This window comes from Scyliorhinus torazame, unplaced genomic scaffold, assembly GCF_047496885.1.
Source record: "Scyliorhinus torazame isolate Kashiwa2021f unplaced genomic scaffold, sScyTor2.1 scaffold_359, whole genome shotgun sequence".
NCBI classification, from domain to species: domain Eukaryota; kingdom Metazoa; phylum Chordata; class Chondrichthyes; order Carcharhiniformes; family Scyliorhinidae; genus Scyliorhinus; species Scyliorhinus torazame.
In genome coordinates this window covers 110,507-132,535 of record NW_027308086.1, presented here as the reverse complement: position 1 = coordinate 132,535, position 22,029 = coordinate 110,507, and the positions used below count along the sequence as shown (strand labels likewise).

General features: G+C 47.9%; 2 protein-coding genes across 2 annotated transcripts in view; one reads left to right on the top strand and one right to left on the bottom strand.

Annotated features, from left to right (window-relative positions):
* Window positions 1-1,236, bottom strand: part of LOC140406199 (uncharacterized) — a 64,419-nt gene extending 63,183 nt beyond the window's left edge. Inside the window, exon 1 of the mRNA XM_072494340.1 lies at window positions 1,090-1,236. The gene's annotated coding sequence lies outside the window, so the exon portion shown is untranslated. The remainder of the gene's footprint in view (window positions 1-1,089) is intronic.
* A 181-nt stretch (window positions 1,237-1,417) lies between these two features.
* Window positions 1,418-21,284, top strand: LOC140406194 (uncharacterized). Its single transcript, XM_072494333.1, has 3 exons — window positions 1,418-1,594; window positions 3,145-4,255; window positions 16,621-21,284. Exons 2-3 carry the CDS (start codon window positions 3,500-3,502, stop codon window positions 17,500-17,502), a joined length of 1,638 nt encoding a protein of 545 aa, XP_072350434.1. The 5' UTR covers window positions 1,418-1,594; window positions 3,145-3,499; the 3' UTR covers window positions 17,503-21,284.
* Window positions 21,285-22,029: the final 745 nt, after the last annotated feature.

The window sequence follows — 22,029 nt, the reverse complement described above, 5'->3', positions numbered from 1 at the left end:
TTGTAAAGAGGTTACTGGGAGCGATTCCGGACCTGGATTCTCACCAGCTGATCATGGGAGTGGATTTTAATTGTGTAATGAAGGTGAGATTGTGGAGATCGAGCCCCAAGTCGATGGGAAGGTTGAGAATGATGAAAGAGTTGGGGGGGTTCATGGAAAGGATCGGGTTGGTGTATCCGTGAAGGTTCGTGAACCCGGCAGAGAGAGAGAAAATAATCCTTCTTCTTGCATGTGTATAGGGTGTATTCCCGGATTGATTTTTTTGTAGTGAGCTGGGCGGTGCTTGAATCTACAGTGCAGAAGGGAGGCCATTCGGCCCATTGAATCTGCACCGGCCCTTGGAAGGAGCACCTCTTGGAAAGAGCACCCTACCCAAGGTCAACACCTCCACCCTATCCCCATAACCCAGTAACCCTACCCACACTAAGGGCAATTTTGGGCACTTAAGGGCAATTTATCATGGCCAATCCACCTAACCTGCACATCTTTGGATTGTGGGGGGAAACCGGAGCACCCGGAGGAAACCCACGCAGACACGGGGAGAATGTCCAGACTCCGCACAGACAGTGACCCAAGCTAGGAATCAAACCTGGGATCCTGGTGTTGTGAAGCAACAGTGCTAACCACTGTTCTACCGTGCCACCCATATCACATATCCCCAGCCTCCTCTGCTCCCAGGAAACTCCCAACCAGGCTCTCTTCATCGCTGAAACGCCCAGGCAACATGCTTATGAATTTCCTCTGCATCCTCTCCTGTACCATATAATCTGTACCATATAACTACACGAGACTGTCTCTGTGCTATATTAATTCACTATCTCCTTAAATGTCAGCCATCTCCTGGAGAAACTAGCCCTTTAATTGTAAACATAAGGAAATAGACCATCCTTTTAGCCAGACAAGTTAATGTGTCAAGCTGAGGGAGGAAAGGATGTCAATGTCTTTAAGAGAGAGAGAGAGAGAGAGACCTGGGCCAACCTTTCCAAAGTCTGCACCCTCCTTGGATTCACTTCCTTTCCCCTCAGTTGCTGCAAGGGGAGAGAAAAGAAAGTGTTTTACTCACAGATGTTAGAGACAGGAGGAAGTTACCGTCTTTGTGAAGCCCCAGTGTTGCTCATTGTTCAGCTTCCGCATTCAGACAACGGGGGAGCTGATTGGATGGTGGAAGAGAGTTCTTCCGGTTCACCAACTCTTCCTATTGGTCACAAATTTACTGCTCACGCACGTGAATCCGTGGTGACGTCTCAGGGTTCCAATGCGCAGGCCCGGCGCGCGGACATAGCAGCTCCGCCCCACTCATAGTTCCTTCTCCTCCAGACAAGATTTCCAGACAACCGGCTGACGGCTCCGGCGAGAGCGAGAAGCCGCTCGGTGATTTCCCCTCCCCCCCCCGGACACGGGACTGCGCATGTCCAAGAGAGAGGAGAGGCTGCGCATGTGCGAGGGAAAGCCCAGCCCCTGACCTTCCTGTGAGGTGTTGGCCAATGGATAGAGTTAGGACCGGAAGGACGCTGGTCCTCCAATCAGCGCGGGCTTTGTGTGAAAGGAGATTGGGCTTCACACAGACTGAAACGTCCTCCTGTCTCCAACATCTGTGAGTAAAACATTTTCTTTTCTTCCCCTTTCCATTTCTTTTCTCATTCTCACCTTCAATTGATGACTTGCAGCAACTGAAGGGAAAGAAAGTGAATCCAGGGAGGGTGCAGACTCTGGAAAGCTTGGCCCAGGTCTCTCTCTCTTAAAGACATTGTCTTACAACACCAGGTAAAAATCCAACAGGTTTGCTTCGAATCACTAGCTTTCGCAGCACTGCTCCATCTTCAGCCCCTTCCATTCACCTGAGGAAGGAGCTGTGCTCCAAAAGCTAGTGATTCGAAACAAACCTGTTGGACTTTAACCTGGTGTTGTAAGGCGTCTTACTGTGCTCATGACAGACCCATGATCATCACTTCCTGTCAGAACACAGATCATAACAAATAGATGCTGCATTCAGCCATTCAGTCCATAGCTAACTCATCCTTGAATATATTCAATGACCCTCAGATCCCACTGGTCCCTGTGGAAGAGAAATCCAGAGACTACTAACCCTCTGAGGGAAGAGAAGACTGGAAATATATAACGTAACTGCATACATTATTACACAACTAGAAACAATAATAAATGTACTTAATTACAGAACCATAAATATTATATTAAATATGTACCATATAAAAACATTAGACATATCTCTGCCTGATTTTAATTTTTTTCTTTCTAAAAGTAAATTTAGAATACCCAATTCCTTTTTTCCAATTAAAAGGCAATTTGGCATGGCCAATCCACCTACCCTGCACATCTTTGGGTAGCATCTCCACATCATGGCTTAAAGACATTGACATCCTTTGCTCCCTCAGCTTGACACATTTATTTGTCTGGCTAAAATGATGGTCTCTTTCCTAATGTTCACAATTAAAGAGCTGGCTTCCCCAGGAGATGGCTAACATTTAAGGCAGTGGGCAGCATGGTTAATCTCTGCTGCTTCACGGCACCGAGGACCCGACTTCGATCCAGGCCCCGGGTCACTGTCCGTGTTGAGTTTGCACATTCTCCCTGCGTCTGCGTGGATCTCACCCCCACAACCCAAAGATGTTATGGGCAACAAGTCGGAAAATGGAGAGAAAGCTGAGATGAGGAGGAATTTCTTCACTCGAGGATGTGGCGAAGATCTGGAATTCTCTACCCCAGAGGACTGTGGAACCTCAGTCATCAAGTATTTTCAGACTGAGATTGACAGGTTTCTCGATATTGAACATATCGATGGGGGATAGTGTGGGAAAATGGTGCTGAGGTAGATCGGCCAATTAGCTCATTTAATGGTTGAGCAGGTTCTATGGACTGAATGGCTGAATGCAGCTTCTATTTGTTATGATCTGTGTTCTGACAGGAAGTGATGATCATGGATCTGTCAATCAGCCTGAATCAGCACCTTCAGGAGATTTGGGAGGGTTAAGATCAGATATAGCAGAGTGAGAATGGAGGGAGGTGTGTGGGATGGAGATTTACAGCATTTGGGGAAAGAAAGAACGTTCCAGAGAAACTAGAATTGTCTGTTCTGAATTTCTATCCTGTACTGACAGTGATATTTTTTGTAAATTGTTTTTACAGGATATTAGAAGAGGAGGAATCACAGACAAAAATTGCAAGCGTCAAGTCTCGATCTGACAGTCACTCGATTCCTCTGGACCTGAATACCATCGGTCTTTGAATCTGGAAGGAGAAATGTTTGCCCGTTCTGTAGGCTTCAAAATATTTTAAACATCAGTGTGACTGGAAAAGTACCGAGACACACACACCTGAGTGAGAGTGTTCCAGAGCACTGACTGTGGAAAGAGCCTGAATCAGTTACACAGTCTGAAAGAATATCACGCCATTCACAGGGGGGAGAGACCATACATGTGGGTTCTGTGTTGTCAAGGCTTCAGCTGATTGTCCAACCCGGCGAGACACAAAGATTCAAAATATGGACAGACCGTGGAAATGTGGAGATTGTGGGAAGGGATACGGAGCCCCTTCTGCACTAGAGGCTCATCGGCGCATTCACACTGGGGAGAGGCCATTCACCTGCTCTCAGTGTGGGAAGTCATTCACTCAGTTATCCCATCTGCGGACACACCAGCGATTTCACACTGGGGAGAGGCCGTTCACATGCTCCCAGTGTGGGAGGGGATTCAGTGATTCCTCCACCCTGCACAGACATCAGGCAGTTCACACTGGGGAGAAGCCGTTCACCTGCTCTCAGTGTGGGAAGGGATTCACTCAGCTATTCCCGCTACAGACACACCAGCGAGTTCACACTGGGGAGAAGCCATTCTCCTGCTCTCAGTGTGGGAAGGGATTCAGTTGTTCATCCAACCTGCAGGCACACCAGAGAGTTCACACTGGGGAGATGCCATTCAACTACTCTCAGTGTGGGAAGGGATTTACTCAGTTGTCCAACCTGGAAACACATCTGAGAGTTCATACTGGGGAGAAGCCATTCACCTGCTCTCGGTGTGGGAAGGGATTCAGTGTTTTATCCAGCCTTCAGAGACATCAGCGGGTTCACACTGGAGAGAAGCCGTTCACCTGCTCTCAGTGTGGGAAGGGATTCATTCAATTATCCAACCTGCAGACACACCAGCGAGTTCACACTGGGGAGAGGCTGTTCACCTGTTCTCAATGTGGGAAGGGATTTTGTGTTTCATCACATCTGCTGAGACACCAACAAGTTCACAATTGATTGCTGGGGTTGGATTCTGCTGTTCTTGCTTGTGCTCTCAATTACCTTGAGGACTGCATTTTGTTCATTCTGACAGTTGGTCAGTGGGGATTGTTGGAGGGTTTCTTTCTGCTGGACACTCCGGTTTCACAACTTTGCCTCCAGTGGGTTGATGATATTCAAAACTTGTTGCGAATACCAGGCTTTAAATTGCACAATAAAAGAATCACAGAGTGAAAGGGCTTTTGTAAGTTAAAAGATATATAGTTCCCATTTCTGTTTGGAATCCCCTAAATCATGCCGTGTTGCCATGAAGATGGGCTGTGGTGGTTAGCTGGCTCTTTTGTTTAATGTATCTAAGTGCTTCTGACAGAAGTAAACTAACAGGGTATGAGGGGCAAGCTGTCTGAGATGGACGGGGAAACTAATGGGAGATAGTGAATAGATAATAGTTAAGGAATTATTACATATTCAAGGGCCAGTTAGCTCAGTTGGCTGGATGGCTGGTTTGTGATGCGGAGTGACTCCAACAACATGGATTCAACTCCCATATCGGCGGAGGTTATCCATGAACCTTGCCCCTCATCTGAGGTGTGGTGACTCTCAGGGTAAATCACCACCAGTCAGCTCTCTCACTCAAAGGGGAGAGCAGCCTATGGTCCCCTGGTCCATTGGTGACATTCATTTATTTTTAAAAATAAATTTAGAGTACCCAATTTGTTTTTTCCAATTAAGGGGCAATTTAGCGTGGCCAATTGACCTCCTCTGCATATCTTTTTGAGTTGTGGGAGTGGGACCCAGGCAGACACTGGGAGAATGTTCAAAGGTGACTTTCATTTCACATGAATGCAACAAACAGGGGCTGGTTTAGCACAGGGCTAAATCGCTGGCTTTGAAAGCAGACCAAGGCAGGCCAGCAGCACGATTCAATTCCCATACCAGCCTCCCTGAACAGGCGCTGGAATGTGGCGACTAGGGGCTTTGCACAGTAATTTCATTTGAAGCCTACTTGTGACAATAAGCGATTTTCATTTCATTCATTTCAAATATAGATTTTCTTTTAATAATATTTTATTAAGGTCTTTGAAAATTTTTATAACAGTAACATAAACAATGACATCAACATGGTAAAATAAACATTCCCCCCCCACAACCCAATCTTCACACACCCCAACCATACAACAACAACCCCCCCCCCCCCCCGGAATACTGCATCTGCTGACATTTTAATTTTCCCCGAGAAAGTCGACGAAAGGCTGCCACCTCGGGGTGAACCCTGACATTGACCCTCTTAAGGCGAACTTTATTTTCTCGAGACTGAGAAACCCAGCTATGTCACTAACCCAGGTCTCCACACTCGGGGGCTTTGAGTCCACGTACTGAAGGTTCCCGAGGCCGAGTTCCAAGGAAATGACTGTCAAAGGAGCCAGAGAGGGTAACGCTTCTACAGACTGATCACCCACATGAAGTTGTAAAAGGCAATGTCTGAAAGTTTCTTTGAATAAACCTTTTAAATTCAATATCAAGAGAATTCTGCCTTTGCCTTAATTGCCTTGTCTGAACCAAAGTGAATTTTTTAAATGGTATGATGGGGGTGGCTGAAATCAATTGAGTTCCAAATAACAAGTTCAGAAAACATAAATCTTCAATTTAAAAACTTGCATTTGTATAGCACCTTTCACAACCACCAGACGTCCCAAAGTGCTTTCCAGCCAATGAAGTATTTTTAAAGTGTAGTCACTGTTGTAATGCAGGAAACGCAGCAGCCAATTTACACACAGCAAGATCCCACACACAGCAATGTGATAATGAGCAGATGATCTGTTTTTAGTGATGTTGACTGAGGGATAAATATTGACCAGGACACCGGGGATAACTCCCCTGCTCTTCTTCAAAATAGTGGCTGTGGGAACTTTTACACCCACCTGAAAGGGGCAGACAGGGCCTCAGTTTAACATCTTATTTGAAAGAAGGCTGTTCTGACAGTGCAGACTCCCTCAGTGCTGGGACGAGGAATGTTGGATGTAACATTATAAAGTTAGAAAGGGAAAGTTACCCTTTAAAACCCCCACCCTTTCCCTCCAGTGCCTAAATCTAATAATAAAAACCCAGTATAAATAACCTGGATTTGACTGACAAATGTTGAAGTCTTGGTTTAGAGCCACAAGTTTTGACTTCCCATTTGAGCCTCGGGACCTTTCTGTCTCTGTTGCTCATGTCAATGACAGGCAGGTGATGGAGCTGAGGGCTAAATTTAGCTGAGAATAACGGGTCCTGGGCCCCAGTTGGGAAACTGCCATGGGCGACGCACTAATAGAGAGACAGGAAGGTGCTGGAGGACTGACTGGGAAATGGGCCTCCAACCAATTGTTATATCGGTCACTCAGAGCTAAAGAGAAACCCGTCTCTTTAAATACATATACAGGGAAGAGGCTGCAATGAAATCTGTCCCTTTTAACCTGCACAAAAGCAGGAGGCTCAGATTCACAGGCTGCAGGCATCCATTCAGCCCATCGTGCCCCTGCTATCTCTTTGAAAGGACTCTCTCATTCATCCAACTGCTCTGCCCTTTCCCCACAGCCCTGCAAATTCTTCCCTTTCAGGTATTTACTCTTTGGAAAGATACAATTGAATCTGCTTTCAGGCAGATCAGAACAACTCGCTGTGTCAAAAAATAAAATAAAATCTCATCTCCCCCCTCTGGCTCCTTTGACAATTACCACAGAGAGACTCACTTTCTGTTAGAGAGCCTGTCAACCTCTCACCCACTTTCCCTAATGTGCATCAATCTAATCATGAAAAGTTCAGAAAAATCAAATATTTTTACTGATAAAAGTTTATTAATGAAACAGAATATGGTTAAAAAACAGAGAATGACTTGAGGATCAAAGACAACCAGAGTAAAAGGATGTTCACAATGTTCTGGATACAAATAGTTTCTCTTTAACTCATCTGTAGCCTGTTCCTTGCCATCTTTAAAAAAAAAATCTTTTTATTGGCATTTTCAATATTGTATACATTGCCTTTCGTTGTCATTTATTGTACAGTCACAAAGGTTTCTTCTTAGGTTTCTCTATTTACAGTCTGTCACCGTCTGGCTCAGCATTCAATCCTCCCTACCCCTCTTCCAGCCCCCCCCCACCCCCCAGCTCCTCTCTCCCTGACTCCCCTCCCCACTCCTGCTCCCCTCTCCCTGACCCCCCCTCTCCCCAGTTCTCTCCCTGACCCCCCCTCCCCCCCAGCTCCCCCTCCCTCCCCCCAGCCGCTCCTCCCCCCAGCTCCCCTCTCCCTGACTCTCCCCTCCCACCTTTCCCCCCCTTCTTCACTGCTGCCCCCCATTCTTTCCTGCTGAATTTTGCTCCCTTACCTTGCACCCCACCCCACCCTGGCCCTCCCTCGCTTTCCTCTTTTTGTTTTGTCCTGGCTAATTCTCCCTGGCTACTGGCTATTTATCTATTTATGTGTTGGCCACAAACAGGTCTCGGAACAGTCGGGTGAGTGGCTCCCATGTTTTGTGGAATTCCTCTTCCGACCCACGGATGGCGAATTTGATTTTCTCCATTTGGAGAGATTCCGATAGGTCGGACAGCCAGTCTGCAGCTTTGGGTGGTGCTGCTGACCACCAGCCGAACAGGATTCTCCGGCGGGCGATAGGGAGGCAAAGGAAAGGGCGTCCGCCCTCCTCCCCAGGAATAGACCTGGCTGGTCTGATACCCCAAAAACCGCCACTTTCGGGCATGGCTCCACCCTCATCCCCACCACTTTGGACATTGCCTCGAAGAAGGCTGTCCAGTACCCTGCAAGTCTGGGGCAAGACCAGAACATGTGGGTGTGGTTGGCCGGACCTCCTTGGCACCGTTCACATCTATCCTCCACCTCCGGGAAGAGCCTGTCCATTCAGGTTCTGGTCAAGTGGGTTCTATGTACCACTTTTAGCTGCGTTAGGTTGAGCCTTGCAAGGGACTTCCGGTGGGGTGGGCGAGCAGGGCTGCTGCAAAAAAAAGAGCTCCCGCCGGTGGCCGCGATTCGCGGCGATTTCGGGGAAATCCCCGAGACCCCACGCACTCCCTGACTATCGTCGGCCTTTGGGGCCGCCACGAGCAGCCAGCAGGGCCGGCTTAAAAGCCGGCGAAGAACCCCCGCGCGGGTGTCGGGCGGCGGAGGCTGAGGGGCCGGGCCCGGCAGGTCGGAGCAGCGGGGGGCGGAGCTACGAAGAGGTCGAGGCGGCAGGCCCGAGCGCCATGTAGGGAGGGTGCTCCACGTCGGATGGCTCCCACCTAGGAAGAAGAAGGTTTGAAGCCTGGTCCCAGGTGAATGTAGAGGAGAAAGAAGATTCATGGAAGTTTGGTAAAAGTTTTTTTTTCTCAAAAAAGAAGAATGTCAGATTGATGAAGAGCAGGAGAGTGAAGGGGGAGAGAGGAGAAAAGAAAGAAGATAAAAAACAATAAGCCGCTAAAAGATGCGAAAAGCAGCGTCAAAGAAAGAAGGAAACGTGGGTTCGCCGCCGAAGGAGAAGACGAGCAAAAGAAAAGTGTTGACAGGATGGCGGAAGCCGAACTGCAAGGCGGGACCGCACTATTTACGGTGGAGAAGATGACCGAGGTGATGGTGGTGGGGCTGGAAAAACGTTTGGTGAGGCACATGGAGATCCTGAGGAAAGAGATGGCGGTCGTGGTGAGGTCATTGTTGGAGGAGGCAATCGGCCCGATCAGGGTGGAGGTGGCAAAGGCATTGGCCGAGGTGAGAGAGCAGGGCGAGAAGATGAAGGAGGTGGAGGAGGCCGTGACACGACACAGCGACCAGGTCCCCTCGATGGGGGACGAGCTGCGGAGGGTGGTGGAGGTTAACAGAGGGCTCCGAGCAAAGCTGGAAGACTTGGAAAACCGCTCAAGGCGGCACAATTTGAGAATTGTGGGCTTGCCCGAAGGGACAGAGGGCCCAAGGCCCACGCAATACTTTGCTAAGAAGTTGGCGGAGCTGATGGGGGAGGGTGAGAACCCCACCCTGTACAAGGTAGACCGAGCTCATCGGTGATTAAGGCCGAAGCCCAAAGTGAACGAGCCGCCAAGGGCAGTAATTATCTGCTTCCATAAGTTTTGCATGAAGGAGAAAGTATTAAGCTGGGCGAAGCAGAAGCGTGAGGTGCTGTGGGATGGTACTGCGGTTCGGATCTACCAGGATTGGACGGTGGAGTTGGCAAAAAGACGAGCGGCGTTTGTGCGAGTGAAGGCGGCTTTGTACAAGAAGGGGGTGCGATTTGGTGTGGTGTACCCGGCGAAGTTGAGAGTAACATATAACGCCAAAGACTTTTATTTTGAGACAGCGGAGGCGGCTGAGGCGTTCGTGAGGGCAGAAAGCTTGGGACAGACGTGAAGAGCGGAACTGGAAGAAAGACTGTGGACTGTGTTTGAGCGGCTGGAAAATGTACAAATGTTACAACTTTCTTTTTACTGATTTGTATTGAAATTTGAAATTTACTTCTCTTTGCATTGTTGCAGAGTTCCAGTTAATGGTGTTCTGTGTTGCGACGGTTAAATGTTATGTTAGTGAATTGTAGGGGTTGGATTGTTGGGTTTGTTTTGGTGTTTCTTTCTCTGGGACTGGGCGGAAGGGGGCGAGAGGTTTTGGCGGGGGGGGGGGAGCCACCCGCGCTAGCTAACTAGAGTCAGTTAGTGAATGGGAGTGAGGTGAGAGGAGGACTGCGGACGTTGGAGCCTGGGTAGCAGGCTTCAATGGGCCTACGAGGCGAGCAAGAGGGGGTGGAGGGAGGGATGTTGGGTGATGTTTTTGTAGGGGGGGGTTCTTGGGAGGGGGGAAGGGGTTCGATGTTAACAATGGACAGGGGCGGGTCAGGCTTATGGGGCAGGGCCCGGTGGTATGGTGATGGTGGATAAGAAAGGTGGGGAGGGGGTGAGAGACCCCCAGTAAGGATAATCACGTGGAACGTGAGAGGGCTAGGAGGTCCGGTCAAGGGTGCTTGCACATCTTAAAAGTTTGAAAGCCGATGAGGCAATGCTGCAGGAGACTCACTTGAGGGTGAAGGACCAGGTGAGACATAAAAAAGGCTGGGTTAGCCAAGTGTTTCACTCCAGATTTGATGGAAGGGCTCGAGGGGTAGCGGTGCTGGTCAGCAAAAGGGTACGCTTCCAGATGGAGAAGGTGGTGGCAGATCAGGGGGGTAGATATGTGATTGTGACAGGGGCATTGGAGGGGAGATTAGTGGCGCTGTTAAGTGTATACAGTCCCAATTGGCACGATGTGGGATTCGTGAGGAAGGTGGTTGGGGCTATTCCTGACTTTAAGACACGCATGAGCTGATTGTGGGGGGGGGACTGGAACCTGGTGCAGGAGCCAAGGTTGGACAGATCACGGCCGCGCTCGCTGGTCCCATCAGGGGAGGGGGGGGGGCGGGCGAAGGCGCTGGCTGGGCTAATGGTGGAAATGGGAGGGGTGGACCCTTGGAGGTTCCTGCACCCAAGGGAATGGGAGTATTCGTTTTTCTCCGCGGTCCATAATGTATACTCGCGGATCGACTTTTTTGTGGTGGGGAAGGCTTTGCTGGCTGGAGTCAAGGGGTCGGAATACTCTGCAATTGCAGTGTCAGATCACGCTCCACATTGAGTGGATATGGTGCTAGAGAAGGGGGCAGCGCAGAGACCGGGGTGGAAACTGGATGTGGGGCTTTTGGGGAACCAAGTATTCTGTGAGAAAATTGAAACGGTAATTAAGGAATATGTAGGTTTCAATTGTACGGGTGAGGTGTCGAAGGCAGTCATCTGGGAGGCTCTAAAGGCGGTGGTGAGAGGTGAGGTAATTTTGTTTAAGGCTAGGGTGGATAAGGAGGAGAGGTTGGAGCGGCAGAGGGTAATAGATGAGATGTTGGAGGTAGATAGGAGGTATGCAGAGGATGGGGACCCGGCAAAGCTGGAAAAGAGGAAGGAACTACAGGTGAGCTTCGACCGACTGTCCACCAGGAAGGCGGTGCGCCAACTGAGACGAGCAAGGAATGCAGTTTATGAACATGGAGATATGTTAGCAGGTCAGCTCCGGAGGGAGGCAGCGGCAAGGGAAATTCTTCAGGTGAAGGGTAGGGCAGGGAAGTTGGTGGTGGCCCCAGTGCTGATTAACAAGGTTTTTGAGGAGTTTTATGAGAGGTTGTACAAGTCAGAGCCACTCGGAGGAGACCGGAGCACCCGAGGCTAGGGGAGGGGGACAGGGCTACATTAGAAGGAGCAATAATGGAGCAGGAGATAAAGGATGCGATTGGGAGGATGCAGTCGGGGAAGGTGGCAGGGCCGGATGGGTTTCCGGTGGAATATTATAAAAAATTTAAGGATAGGTTGGCACCCCTGATGGTGGGGATGTTTGAGGAGGCAAAAGGGAAGGGGGTGTTGCCACAAACCTTGGGGCAGGCATCGATTTCCCTGTTCCAAAAAAAGATAAGGATCCGACGGAATGTGGGTCGTATCGGCCCATATCACTTCTGAATGTGGACGCAAAAGTGTTGGCGAAGGTACTGGCGGGTAGGCTGGAGGAGTGCCTTCCGAAGGTAATAGGGGAGGATCAGACGGGGTTCGTGAAAGGGAGGCAGCTGTTTTCGAACATTAGGAGGATTTTGAACGTTGTTATGGCACCGGCGGAAAGAAAGGAAACAGAGGTAGTTGTGGCATTGGACGCCGATCACAAACTGCTCCAGCACTGCCATCAGGTACCATTATCTTCCTCCATGTACAGTTGTATCTGTGCCTTTTCCATGTAAGGTTTACTGAACAGTAAGGATATCTCCTCAGATCAGTGAAGACAGACTCGGCTAGTGAGTGGGCCGCATGAGTGACCCTCATTCATCTCTGTGTCGGCAAGATTGAAATCCACTAACTGTGACCTATCTATCAGATTAAATACATTTAATACACACCAAATATTTCATAACGAGTTATAGAAAATGCTTAGTTCAATTCATTTATATTTTAATTGAACTATCAACTGCAAATGTTAAAAATAAAATATTTACACTTTGGATGCAGAGGGAGTGCACGGCTCACAGTCAATGTTGTGCAATCAGAATGCTCCTCACTTCACTTCCCCTCGCTTTACATGTGTCAAGTCAAGTCGCCATAGTGCCAGTTGACCACAGGCTGCCTTCCCCTTTGACAGGGAGAGCTGAGATATGGTGATTTAACTGGAGGATCGCCATACCTCAGGTGAGGGCCAAGGTTGAGAAGGCAAAGCCTTCATGAATAACCTCAGCCAGTACGGGATTTGAACACGTGCTGGTGGCCTCGCTCTGCATCATAAACAAGCTGTCCAGTGGATCACTTCAGTAATACCGGTAGAAAAAAACTATGTGGATGGGAATTGGTGGAATATGGCAACCCTGCCTGTGGGCAACAGTCAGCAAAATGTTTATTGTGGGCCGCGCTCAGAACCCAGATGGGCTGCATGTGGCCCCCAGGCCGCTGGTTTCCCACAACTGCTCTGTGTGTGGGAAGGGATTCACTCAGTCATCCCACATGCTGAGACACAAATGAGCTCACACTGGGGACAAACTGTTCATGTGCTCTGACTGTGGGAAGGGATTCAAACATTCATCCACCCTTCTGACACATGAGAGAGTTCACACAGAAAAGAGACCGTTCACCTGCCCGAAGTGTGGGAAGGGATTCAGTGAGTCATTCAATTTTCTGACTCGCCAGCGGGTTCATACCGGGGAGAGGCCTTTCACCTGCACTGTGTGTGGGAAGCGATTCACTCGTTCTTCTAACCTGCGAATACACCAAGTCACTCACACCAATGAGAGTCCCTTTAAATGCTCTGCCTGTGGGAGTGGCTTCAAAAGTTCTCAAGAACTGATGTCCCACCAGCGCACTCACACTGAGGAGAGACCGTTCAGCTGCTCTGAGTGTGAGAAAGGATTTATTCAGTTATCCAAACTGCAGATGCACCAATGAATCCACATCGGGCAGAGGCCATTCACTTGCTCTGATTGTGGGAATGGATTCTGTGATTCATCTACCCGGAAGACATGCCAGCAGAGAGAGGTTGTTCATCTGATCTATTTGTGGAAAATGATTCACTCTGCTATGCATCCTGTTGAGACAGCAGAGTGTTCAGAAGTGATGACAGGGATTGGCTTCTGCTGTTATTGCTGCTGTTAATCACATCCAGGGCTGAACCATGTTCATTCTGACACTTGGTGAGGTTGGACAGTTAGAGGGTTTCTTTCTGCTGGACTGGCCGGTCTCACGACCTTGCTTCCAGTGGGCTGATGCGCTTTGAGTCTGGGAGAGTACATCTCCTTTGAATTGATCCACAAAAGGTCGCTTCCCACAACCGAGTGAATCCCTTCCCGCAGTCAGACAGATGAACGGTCTCTCCCCGGTGTGAACGCATTGGAGTGTCAGCAGGCTGGATAATTGAGTGAATCCGATCCCACAAATGGAGCAGATGAATGGCCTCTCCCTGGTATAAACTCGCTGATGAGTCGGAAGGCTATATGAATCACGGAACCCTTTTCAGCAAGTAGAGCAGGTGAACACCACATCCTGGTGAACACTTTCTCCCCAGTGTGAACGCACTGGTCGATCATCGGGCTGAATGACTCAGTGAAACCCTGTCCACATACAGAGCATTTGAAAGGCCTCTCCCGAGTGTGAATTTACTGCTGTGTCTGCAAGGTGGATAAATTACTGAATCCTTTCCCACATTCAGAGCAGGTGAATGGCTTCTCCCCAGTGTGAGCTCTTTGATGTGGCAGCAGGTGGGATGTCTGAGTGAATCCCTTCCCACACACAGAGCAGGTGAGTGGCCTCTCCCCAGTGTGACGACATTGATGAGTTTCCAGCACAGATGGGGATCTGAATCCTTTCCCACAGTGCCCACATTTTCAGGTGAAGGCGTCCTTGAGACTCTCCAGGTTTCATAATCAGTTGAAGCCTCGTCCACAGCAAAAACGTGCAGGATTTCTCTCCACTCTGAATGGTGCGATGTTTTATCAGGCTGTGTAATTGGTTAACTGCAGGGCGGACGGTGGTGCAGTGATTAGCACTGCTGCCTAGGGTGCGGAGGACCCGGGTTCGATGCCGGCCCCTTGTCTGTGTGGAGTTGCACATTGCCTCCATGTCTGCGTGGGTCTCATCCCCACAACCCAAAGATGTGCAGGTTAGGTCAATTGGTCGCACTAAATTGCCCCTTAATTGGACAAAATCATTGGGTATTCTAAATTTATAAAACAAAGTAATTGGTTGACGCTTTTTCCAGTCAGTTCCTTGGAACGCAATTACCCAGGTGTCTGTGTGTCTTGGTGCTTTAAAATCTCTTGAGACAGACAAACATTTCTACGTCTAGATTCAAAGTCCGATGATGTTCAGGTCCCAAGGAATCGAGTGACTTTGTCAGACCCAGGTGCACCATTTACTTTCAGATTTCTGTCTGTAAATCCTCACTTTCTAATATACTGTAAAAGGAGATTATAAATATCATCACTGTCAAATAAAATAGAAATTCAGAAGACAATTCTAGTTTCAATGGAATATTTTTCCTCCCTCATTCCCCTAAAGCTGTAAATTTCCACCCCACACACTCTCCCTCCATTCTCACTCTGCTGTATCTAATATCCACCCATGATTAGGCATATGGGGCAGTGGGGAAGAAGTTTATTTCGGCAGTGAGTGCTGATGACTTGGAACTCACTACCTAGTGGTGCAAGTTGAGACGATAAGATTATTTGAAACTGAACGTAGAAGGGCACGTGAAGGAAATAAACTTGCAGAGGTATGGTGATATCGAGAGGAAATGTGACAGCCTGAATTGTTCTGCAGAGAGTCGGCATGGACTCAAGTGACTGAATGGACTCCTTCTGTGCTGTAATAAAATAGAGAACTTATTCACAGAAGACAAGAAATAATAATAAATGGCTTAACCCCTTTAATGTGAACATTATGAAAGAGACCATTCTTTTAGCCAGACAAATAAATGTGTCAAGCTGAGGGAGCAAAGGATGTTACTGTCTTTCAGAGAGAGACCTGCGCTAACCTTTTCAGAGTCTGCACCCTCCCTGGATTCGCTTCCTTTCCTACAGTTGCTGCAAGTCACCAATGTCCCCCCAGAATGAGAAAGGAAATGGAAAGGGGGAAACACTGAGCTCCCAGATGAGGAGGAAGTTTTAGTCCGAAACTCATTGTCCAATCTCTGAATTGTGGCGTCACAATGGAGCCCTGCCTGAATCAACCAATAACAAATCACTCTGCTCCACGGTGACGTCTGCGGGTTCCAGTGCGCTGTCCCGCCCCCATTATTTCCCCTCCCCCTTGTTTCCTCCAGACAAGGTTTCCAGGCAACCGGCTGACGGCTCCCGCCAGAGCGAGAAGCCGCTCGGTGATCTCCGCCCAGGTCCGGGACTGCGCATGTTCAAGGGGCGGGTTGGTGCGCATGTGCGGGGAGGCCCCGCCCCTTGACCCCTCATGCAGAGATATTGACCAATGGCAAACTGGGAGGAGCGGAAGGCTTCTTCTCCGCCAGTCAATCAGAGTTCCCTCATTGTCTGCCTGCAGACTTTGGAAATTGAGCTTGTTAACCTGCTCATTCCTGCCCAGCAAAGCTGCTGCTCCTCACTCTGAATGAGCTTGAGCTTCACACCTCCTCCCGTCTCCAACATCTGTGAGTAAAACACTTTCTTTTCTCCCCCTTTCCATTTCTTTTCTCATTCTGACCTTCAATTGGTCACTTGCAGCAACTGAAGGGAAAGGAAGTGAATCCAGGGAGGGTGCAGACTCTGCAAAGGTTGGTCCAGGTCTCTCTCTCTCTCTCAAAGGCATTGACATCCTTTGCTCCCTCAGCTTGACACATTTATTTGTCTGGCTAAAAGGATGGTCTCTTTCCCAATGCTCACAGCTCTGTCACTCCGCCCCTCCGAATCCGCTCCCTGAAGACGACGTATGGGGTAGTTTTTGGCGACTAGGTATTGGGGAATGAGAGAGGAAAAAATGTTCCATAGAAACGAGAGTTGTCGGTTATGAATTTCTATCCTACACTTTTGTAAACTCATTTTGTAAACTCCTTTTATAGGATATTAGAAGAGGAGGAATTACAGACAAAAATCTCAAACGTAACCTCTCGATGTGACGGAGTCACTCTATTCCTTGGGACCTGAATATCATCAGCCTTTGAATCTAGAAGGAGAAATGTTTGTCTGTTCTGTCGGCTTCAAAATATTTTAACCATCAGTGTGACTGGAAAAGCACCGAGACACACACACCCGAGTGAGAGTGTTCCAGAGCACTGACTGTGGAAAGCGCTTTAACCAGTTACACAGCCTGAAAAAAAAATCACACCATTCACAGTGGGGAGAGACCATACACGTGTTCTGTGCAGGAGGCGTCAACTGATTGTCTGACCTGGAGAGACACGAGGAGACCCAAAACATGGAGAAACCGTGGAAATGTGGGAACTGTGGGAAGGGATTCAGATCCCCATCTGTGCTGGAAGCTCATCGACGCATTCACACTGGGGAGAGGCCCTTTACCTGCTCTGTGTGTGGGAAGGGATTTGCTGTGTTATCCAACCTGCGGGCACACCAGCGAATTCACACCGGCGAGAAGCCATTCAGCTGCTCCCAATGTGGGAAGAGATTCAGTGATTCATCCAACCTGCGGAATCATCAGCTAATTCACACTGGGGAGCGACTGTTCACCTGCTCTCAGTGTGGGAAGAGATTCACTCAGTTATCCCAGCTGAAGAGCCACCAACGGGTTCACACTGGCGAGAAGCCATTCACATGCTCTCTGTGTGGGAAGGGATTCACTGAGTTATCCAGCCTGAAGAAACATCAGCGAGTTCACACTGGGGAGAGGCCGTTCACCTGCTCTCAGTGTGGGAAGGGATTCCGTGTTTCATCCGTACTAGTGAAACACCAGCGAGTTCACACTGGAGAGAGGCTATTCACCTGCTCTGCTTGTGGGAAGGGATTTACTGAGCTATCCATGTTGAAGAAACACCAGCGAGTTCACACAGGGGAGAAGCCATACACCTGCTCTCAGTGTGGGAAGAGATTCACTCGGTCAGACACCCTGCAGTCACATGACCGAATACACACTGGGGAGAGGCCATGCAAATGCCCTCAGTGTGGGAAGGCATTCTATGTTTCAACCAGCCTACGGTCACATCAGCAAGTTCACACTGAGGAGAGGCCGTTCACCTGCTCTCAGTGTGGGAAAGGATTTATTCACTTATCCAGCCTGCGGACACAACAACGACTTCACACCGGATAAAGGCCACTCGTGCCCACAGCCTGGGAAGGAAATCTGTGATTCATCGCAGCTGCTGATTCGCCAAGTTCACAATTGATTACAGTGGTTGGATTCTGTTATTGTTTCTCCTTCAATTACATCCAGGACTGCATTTTGTTCATTCTGACAGTTGGCCAATGGGGATGGTCAGACGATTTCTTTCTGCTGGACTGCCGGTCTCACGAGGTTGCCTCCAGTGGGCTGATGCTCTTTGAGACTTGTTGCAATTGCCTGGTTCTAAATTTCACGAGGATCACAGACTGAAAGAGTGTTTGTAAGTTTGAAGGTATTTAGTTCCCATTTCTGTTTGGAACCCCCAAAGCTTGCCACCTTGCCATGGAGATGGGCTGTGGTGGTTATATGTTTTTTTCTGTTTAATTTATTTGAGTGTTCCTCACAGAAGAAAACTATAAGGGTATGAAATAAATGAAATGAAAATCGCTTATTGTCACAAGTAGGCTTCAAATGAAGTTACTGTGAAAAGCCCCTAGTCGCCACATTCCGGTGCCTGTTCGGGGAGGCTGGTAGGGGAATTGAACTGTGCTGCTGGCCTGCCTTGGCCTGCTTTCAAAGCCAGCGATTTAGCCCTGTGCTAAACAGCCCCCTTGGAGGGGCACGTTGTTTGAGGTGGATTGGGAAACAGGGATTAGCTAATATTAAAGGAAATATTACATATTTACCAGCTGGTCAGTTAGCTCAGTTGGCTGTTTCATGATGCGGAGCGACGCCAACAGCATGGGTTCAATTCCCCTACAGAGGTTATTCATGAAGGCCTTGCCTTTTCAACATTGCCCCTCAACTGAAGTGTGGTGACCCTCAAGTAAGTAATCACCAGTAAGCTCTCTCTCTCTCAAAGGGGAGAGCAGCCCATGGTCCTTTGGTGACTTTCATTTTACAGAATACAACAAGATTCCTTTAAGGAACACAAATCAAAGTTAAAGATCCCATTAGATCAAAGGAAGCGGCTCTTGAAGTGGCCAAAACAGTAGTAAGCCTGAGGATTGGGAACTTGTTTGGAATTCAGCAAAGGAGGACCAAGAAACTGACAAAGAAAAAATAGAATATGAGAGCAAACTGGGGAGAAACATAAAACCCCACTGGAAAAGCTCCTATAGGAATGTGAAAAGGAAAAGATTAGCAAAGACCAACATGGGTCCATTCCAGGCAGAGACAGGAGAGTTTATAATGGAGAATAAGAAAATGGCAGAGAAACTAAATGTGTGTCTATCTTCATGGAGGAACATACAGAAAATTGTTCACAAACTCAAGGGAACCAAGGAACTGGTGTTCAAGAGGGACTGAAAGAGATTAGTATTAGGAACAAAGTAGTATTGGAGAAATTAATGTGGGTTGAAAGTTAATAAATCCCACAAAGTTGATGCTCTACATCCCAGAGTGCTAAAAGATGTGGCTGTAGAGATAGTGGATACATTGGTGATCATCTTTCAAAGATTCTATAGATTCTGGAATGGTTCCTGCAGGTTGGAAGGTGGTAAATGTAACCCCACTATTTAAGGAGGGAGAGAGAAAACAGGGAACCACAGACGCATTAGCCTGACATCAGTAGGAGGGAAAATGCTACAATCTATTATAAAGGATGTGATAACAGACGATTTAGGAGCAGGAGTAGGCCACTCGGACCCTTGAGCCTGCTCCACCATTCAATAAGTTCACAGCTGCTCTGATTGTAACTTCCAATCCACATTCCCACTACCCTCCCGATAACCTTTCACCCTCTTGCTTACCAAGAATCTATCCAGCTCTGCCTTCAAAATATTCACAGACTCTGCTTCCACTGCCCTTTGAGGAAGAGTGCTCCAAAGACTCACGACCCTCAGAGAGAAAAAAGTTCTCCTCTGCCTTAAATGGGCAAGTTATTACTTTTAAAGTGACTCCAATTTCTAGATTCTCCCACAAGAGGAAACATCCTTTCCACATCCACCCTGTCAAGGCCCCTCAGGATCTTTTACGGTTCAATCAAGTCACCTAAACTCCATCGGACACAAGCCCAGCCTGTCCAATCATTCCTCATAAGACCAGCCTCCAATTCCAGGTATGAGTCCAGTAAACCTTCTCTGAACTGTTTCCAACACATTGACATCATTCCTTAAATGAGAGCAATACTGTACACAGTGCTCCAGATGTGGTCTCACCAATGTCCTTTGTAACTGAAGCATAACCTTCCTACTTTTGTATTCAATTCCCCTCACAATAAACAATAACATTCTATTAGCTTTCCTAATTACTTGCTGTACCTGTATACTCGCCTTTTGTGATTCATGCTCTTGGACACCCAGATCCCTCTGAATCTCAGAGCTCTGCAATCTCTCACCGTTTAGATTATAAGCTTTTTTTATTCTTTCTACCAAGATGGACAATTTCACATTTTTCCCTCATTATGCTCCATTTGGTAGATTTTTTCCCACTCACTTAACCTACCTATATCACTTTAGTCTCCTTATGTCCCATTCACAATTTACTTTCCTTCCTATCTTTGTTACAATTGGAACATAGGAGCAGGACTTGGCTATTCAGCCCGTCGACCTGCTCCACCATTCAATACGATCATGGCTGATCATCCACTTCAATGCCTTTCCCCCCACACTATCCCCATATCCCTTTGTGTAGGGGCTGGTTTAGCACAGTGGGCTAAAACAGCTGGCTTGTAAAGCAGAACAAGGCCAGCAGCGAGGGTTCCATTCCCGTACCAGCCTCCCCGAACAGGCGCCAGAATGTGGCGATTAGGGGCTTTTCACAGTAACTTCATTTGAAGCCTACTTGTGACAATAAGCGATTTTTGTTTCATTTCATGTTATTGGGATTTAGAAATCTGTGTCTCTGCTTTAAACACACTCAATGACTGAGCTTCCACAGCCCTCTGGGGTAGAGAATTCCAAAGATTCACAACCCTCTGAGTAAAGAAATGTCTCCTCTGAGACTGGTCCTAAATGGCTTCCCCCTTATTTTGAAATTCTGTCCCCTGGTTCTAGACTCTCCAAACGGGGGAAACATCTCACCTGCATCTGTTACCAATTATTTTTGGCTATCCTCAACAGACACAGAATACAAAGCAGTTGATAAATGTGAAGAACAGATGATGAATGCTGCAGCATCGATAGCAACCTGTCTGACCATCAAGAGAAGAATTCTGCTGTCAGAGCCAGGCAACTACATATCAGTGAATTGTTGAAGCTTTTCTTGTGTAATCTTGGAGGCCGCCCCGGTCTTTGGAAATCTAGGAGTGGATAAATTTATGCTCGCGACTATGACATGTGAGACTAAAATGGACTACACTCGTGTGTATGTTTGCCTGTTGAAAAATGTAAAATGTTATTATAGAGTACAAGTTGCATGTAATCATAAGAAATGTTTAAAATTTTAAAAGTTTTTAGAAAAATAAAGCCATCTGCGTACATCGCTGGTTCATTTTTTTTGAAGGGGGAGGTGTGACGATTGGAAGATTTTTGGAAAATTTGATTATAAATGTATTGGGCAATTTAAGGGTTAAAAGCGTGGGGTTAGAGTGTGATTCACTGCAAAATTATAGAGAGCAGTTTTTGGAGAAAGGTTTGGAGAGAGAAGTTCAATTTTGGGCCCACAATTCTCCCACAGTGAGATAGATTGAGATCTGTATCTTTCTTTTCCTGTTGTTTAATGGGAGATTGAGTAGTAATGTTTAAATGGGTAATTGTAAGCTGTTGTTTTGGGTGTGAAGTTAAAAAGTTTAATATTGTAGCCACAATAAAGTTTTATTTTAAAAATAACCACGCCCTATTTCTTCATGCGATCATTCCTGGAGTGAATCATTCCTTCCGCACAGTCACACAAATAGACTGAAATATTGGGGTTTTGGTCCAGTATCCTAGCCACTGTTGGGGTCTGGTCTGGGATCGGAATAGTGACCGATGTAACAATTGGTTGGTGGCCCATTTTCCAGTCAGTCCTCCAGCACCTTCCTGTCTCTCTATTACTGCGACGCCCATGGCAGTTTCCCAACTGGGACACAGGCCCCGTTATTCTCAGCTAAATTCATCCCTCAGCTCTGTCGCCCGGCTGTCATTGATATGAGCAACAGAGACAGAAAGGTGCAGAGGAGCAAGTGGGAAGTTAAAACTTGTGGCTCAAAATCAATACTTCAACATTTGTCAGTGAAATCCATGTTATTTATACTGGGTTTTTAATTATTAGATTTAGGCATCGGAGGCAAAGGGTGGAGGGTTTTAAAGCGTAACTTTTCCTTTCTAACTAGAATCCGCCATGGCTCAGGGGGCAGCACTATCACCTCTGGGTCAGAAGGTTAAGACCCAGTTAGGGACCTGTGGGCAAAAACCAGTTCCAACATTCCTGGTCCCAGCACTGAGTGAATGCTGCACTGTCAGAACAGCTTTCTTTCAAATAAGATATTAAACTGAGGCCCTGTCTCCCCCTGCCCCCGCCCCGCCCCCCCACCCACCCCCACCCCACACCCCCCCCCCCCACACCCCACCCTCCCCCGCCCCCCCACTTTGA

Coding starts and splice junctions, on each gene's coding strand:
- LOC140406194 (XM_072494333.1), top strand. CDS start 3,500: ATGGACAGACCGTGGAAATGTGGAGATTGTGGGAAGGGATACGGAGCC. Junction 4,256..16,620: donor GACACCAACAAGTTCACAAT/TGATTGCTGGGG, acceptor GGCGTCAACTGA/TTGTCTGACCTGGAGAGACA.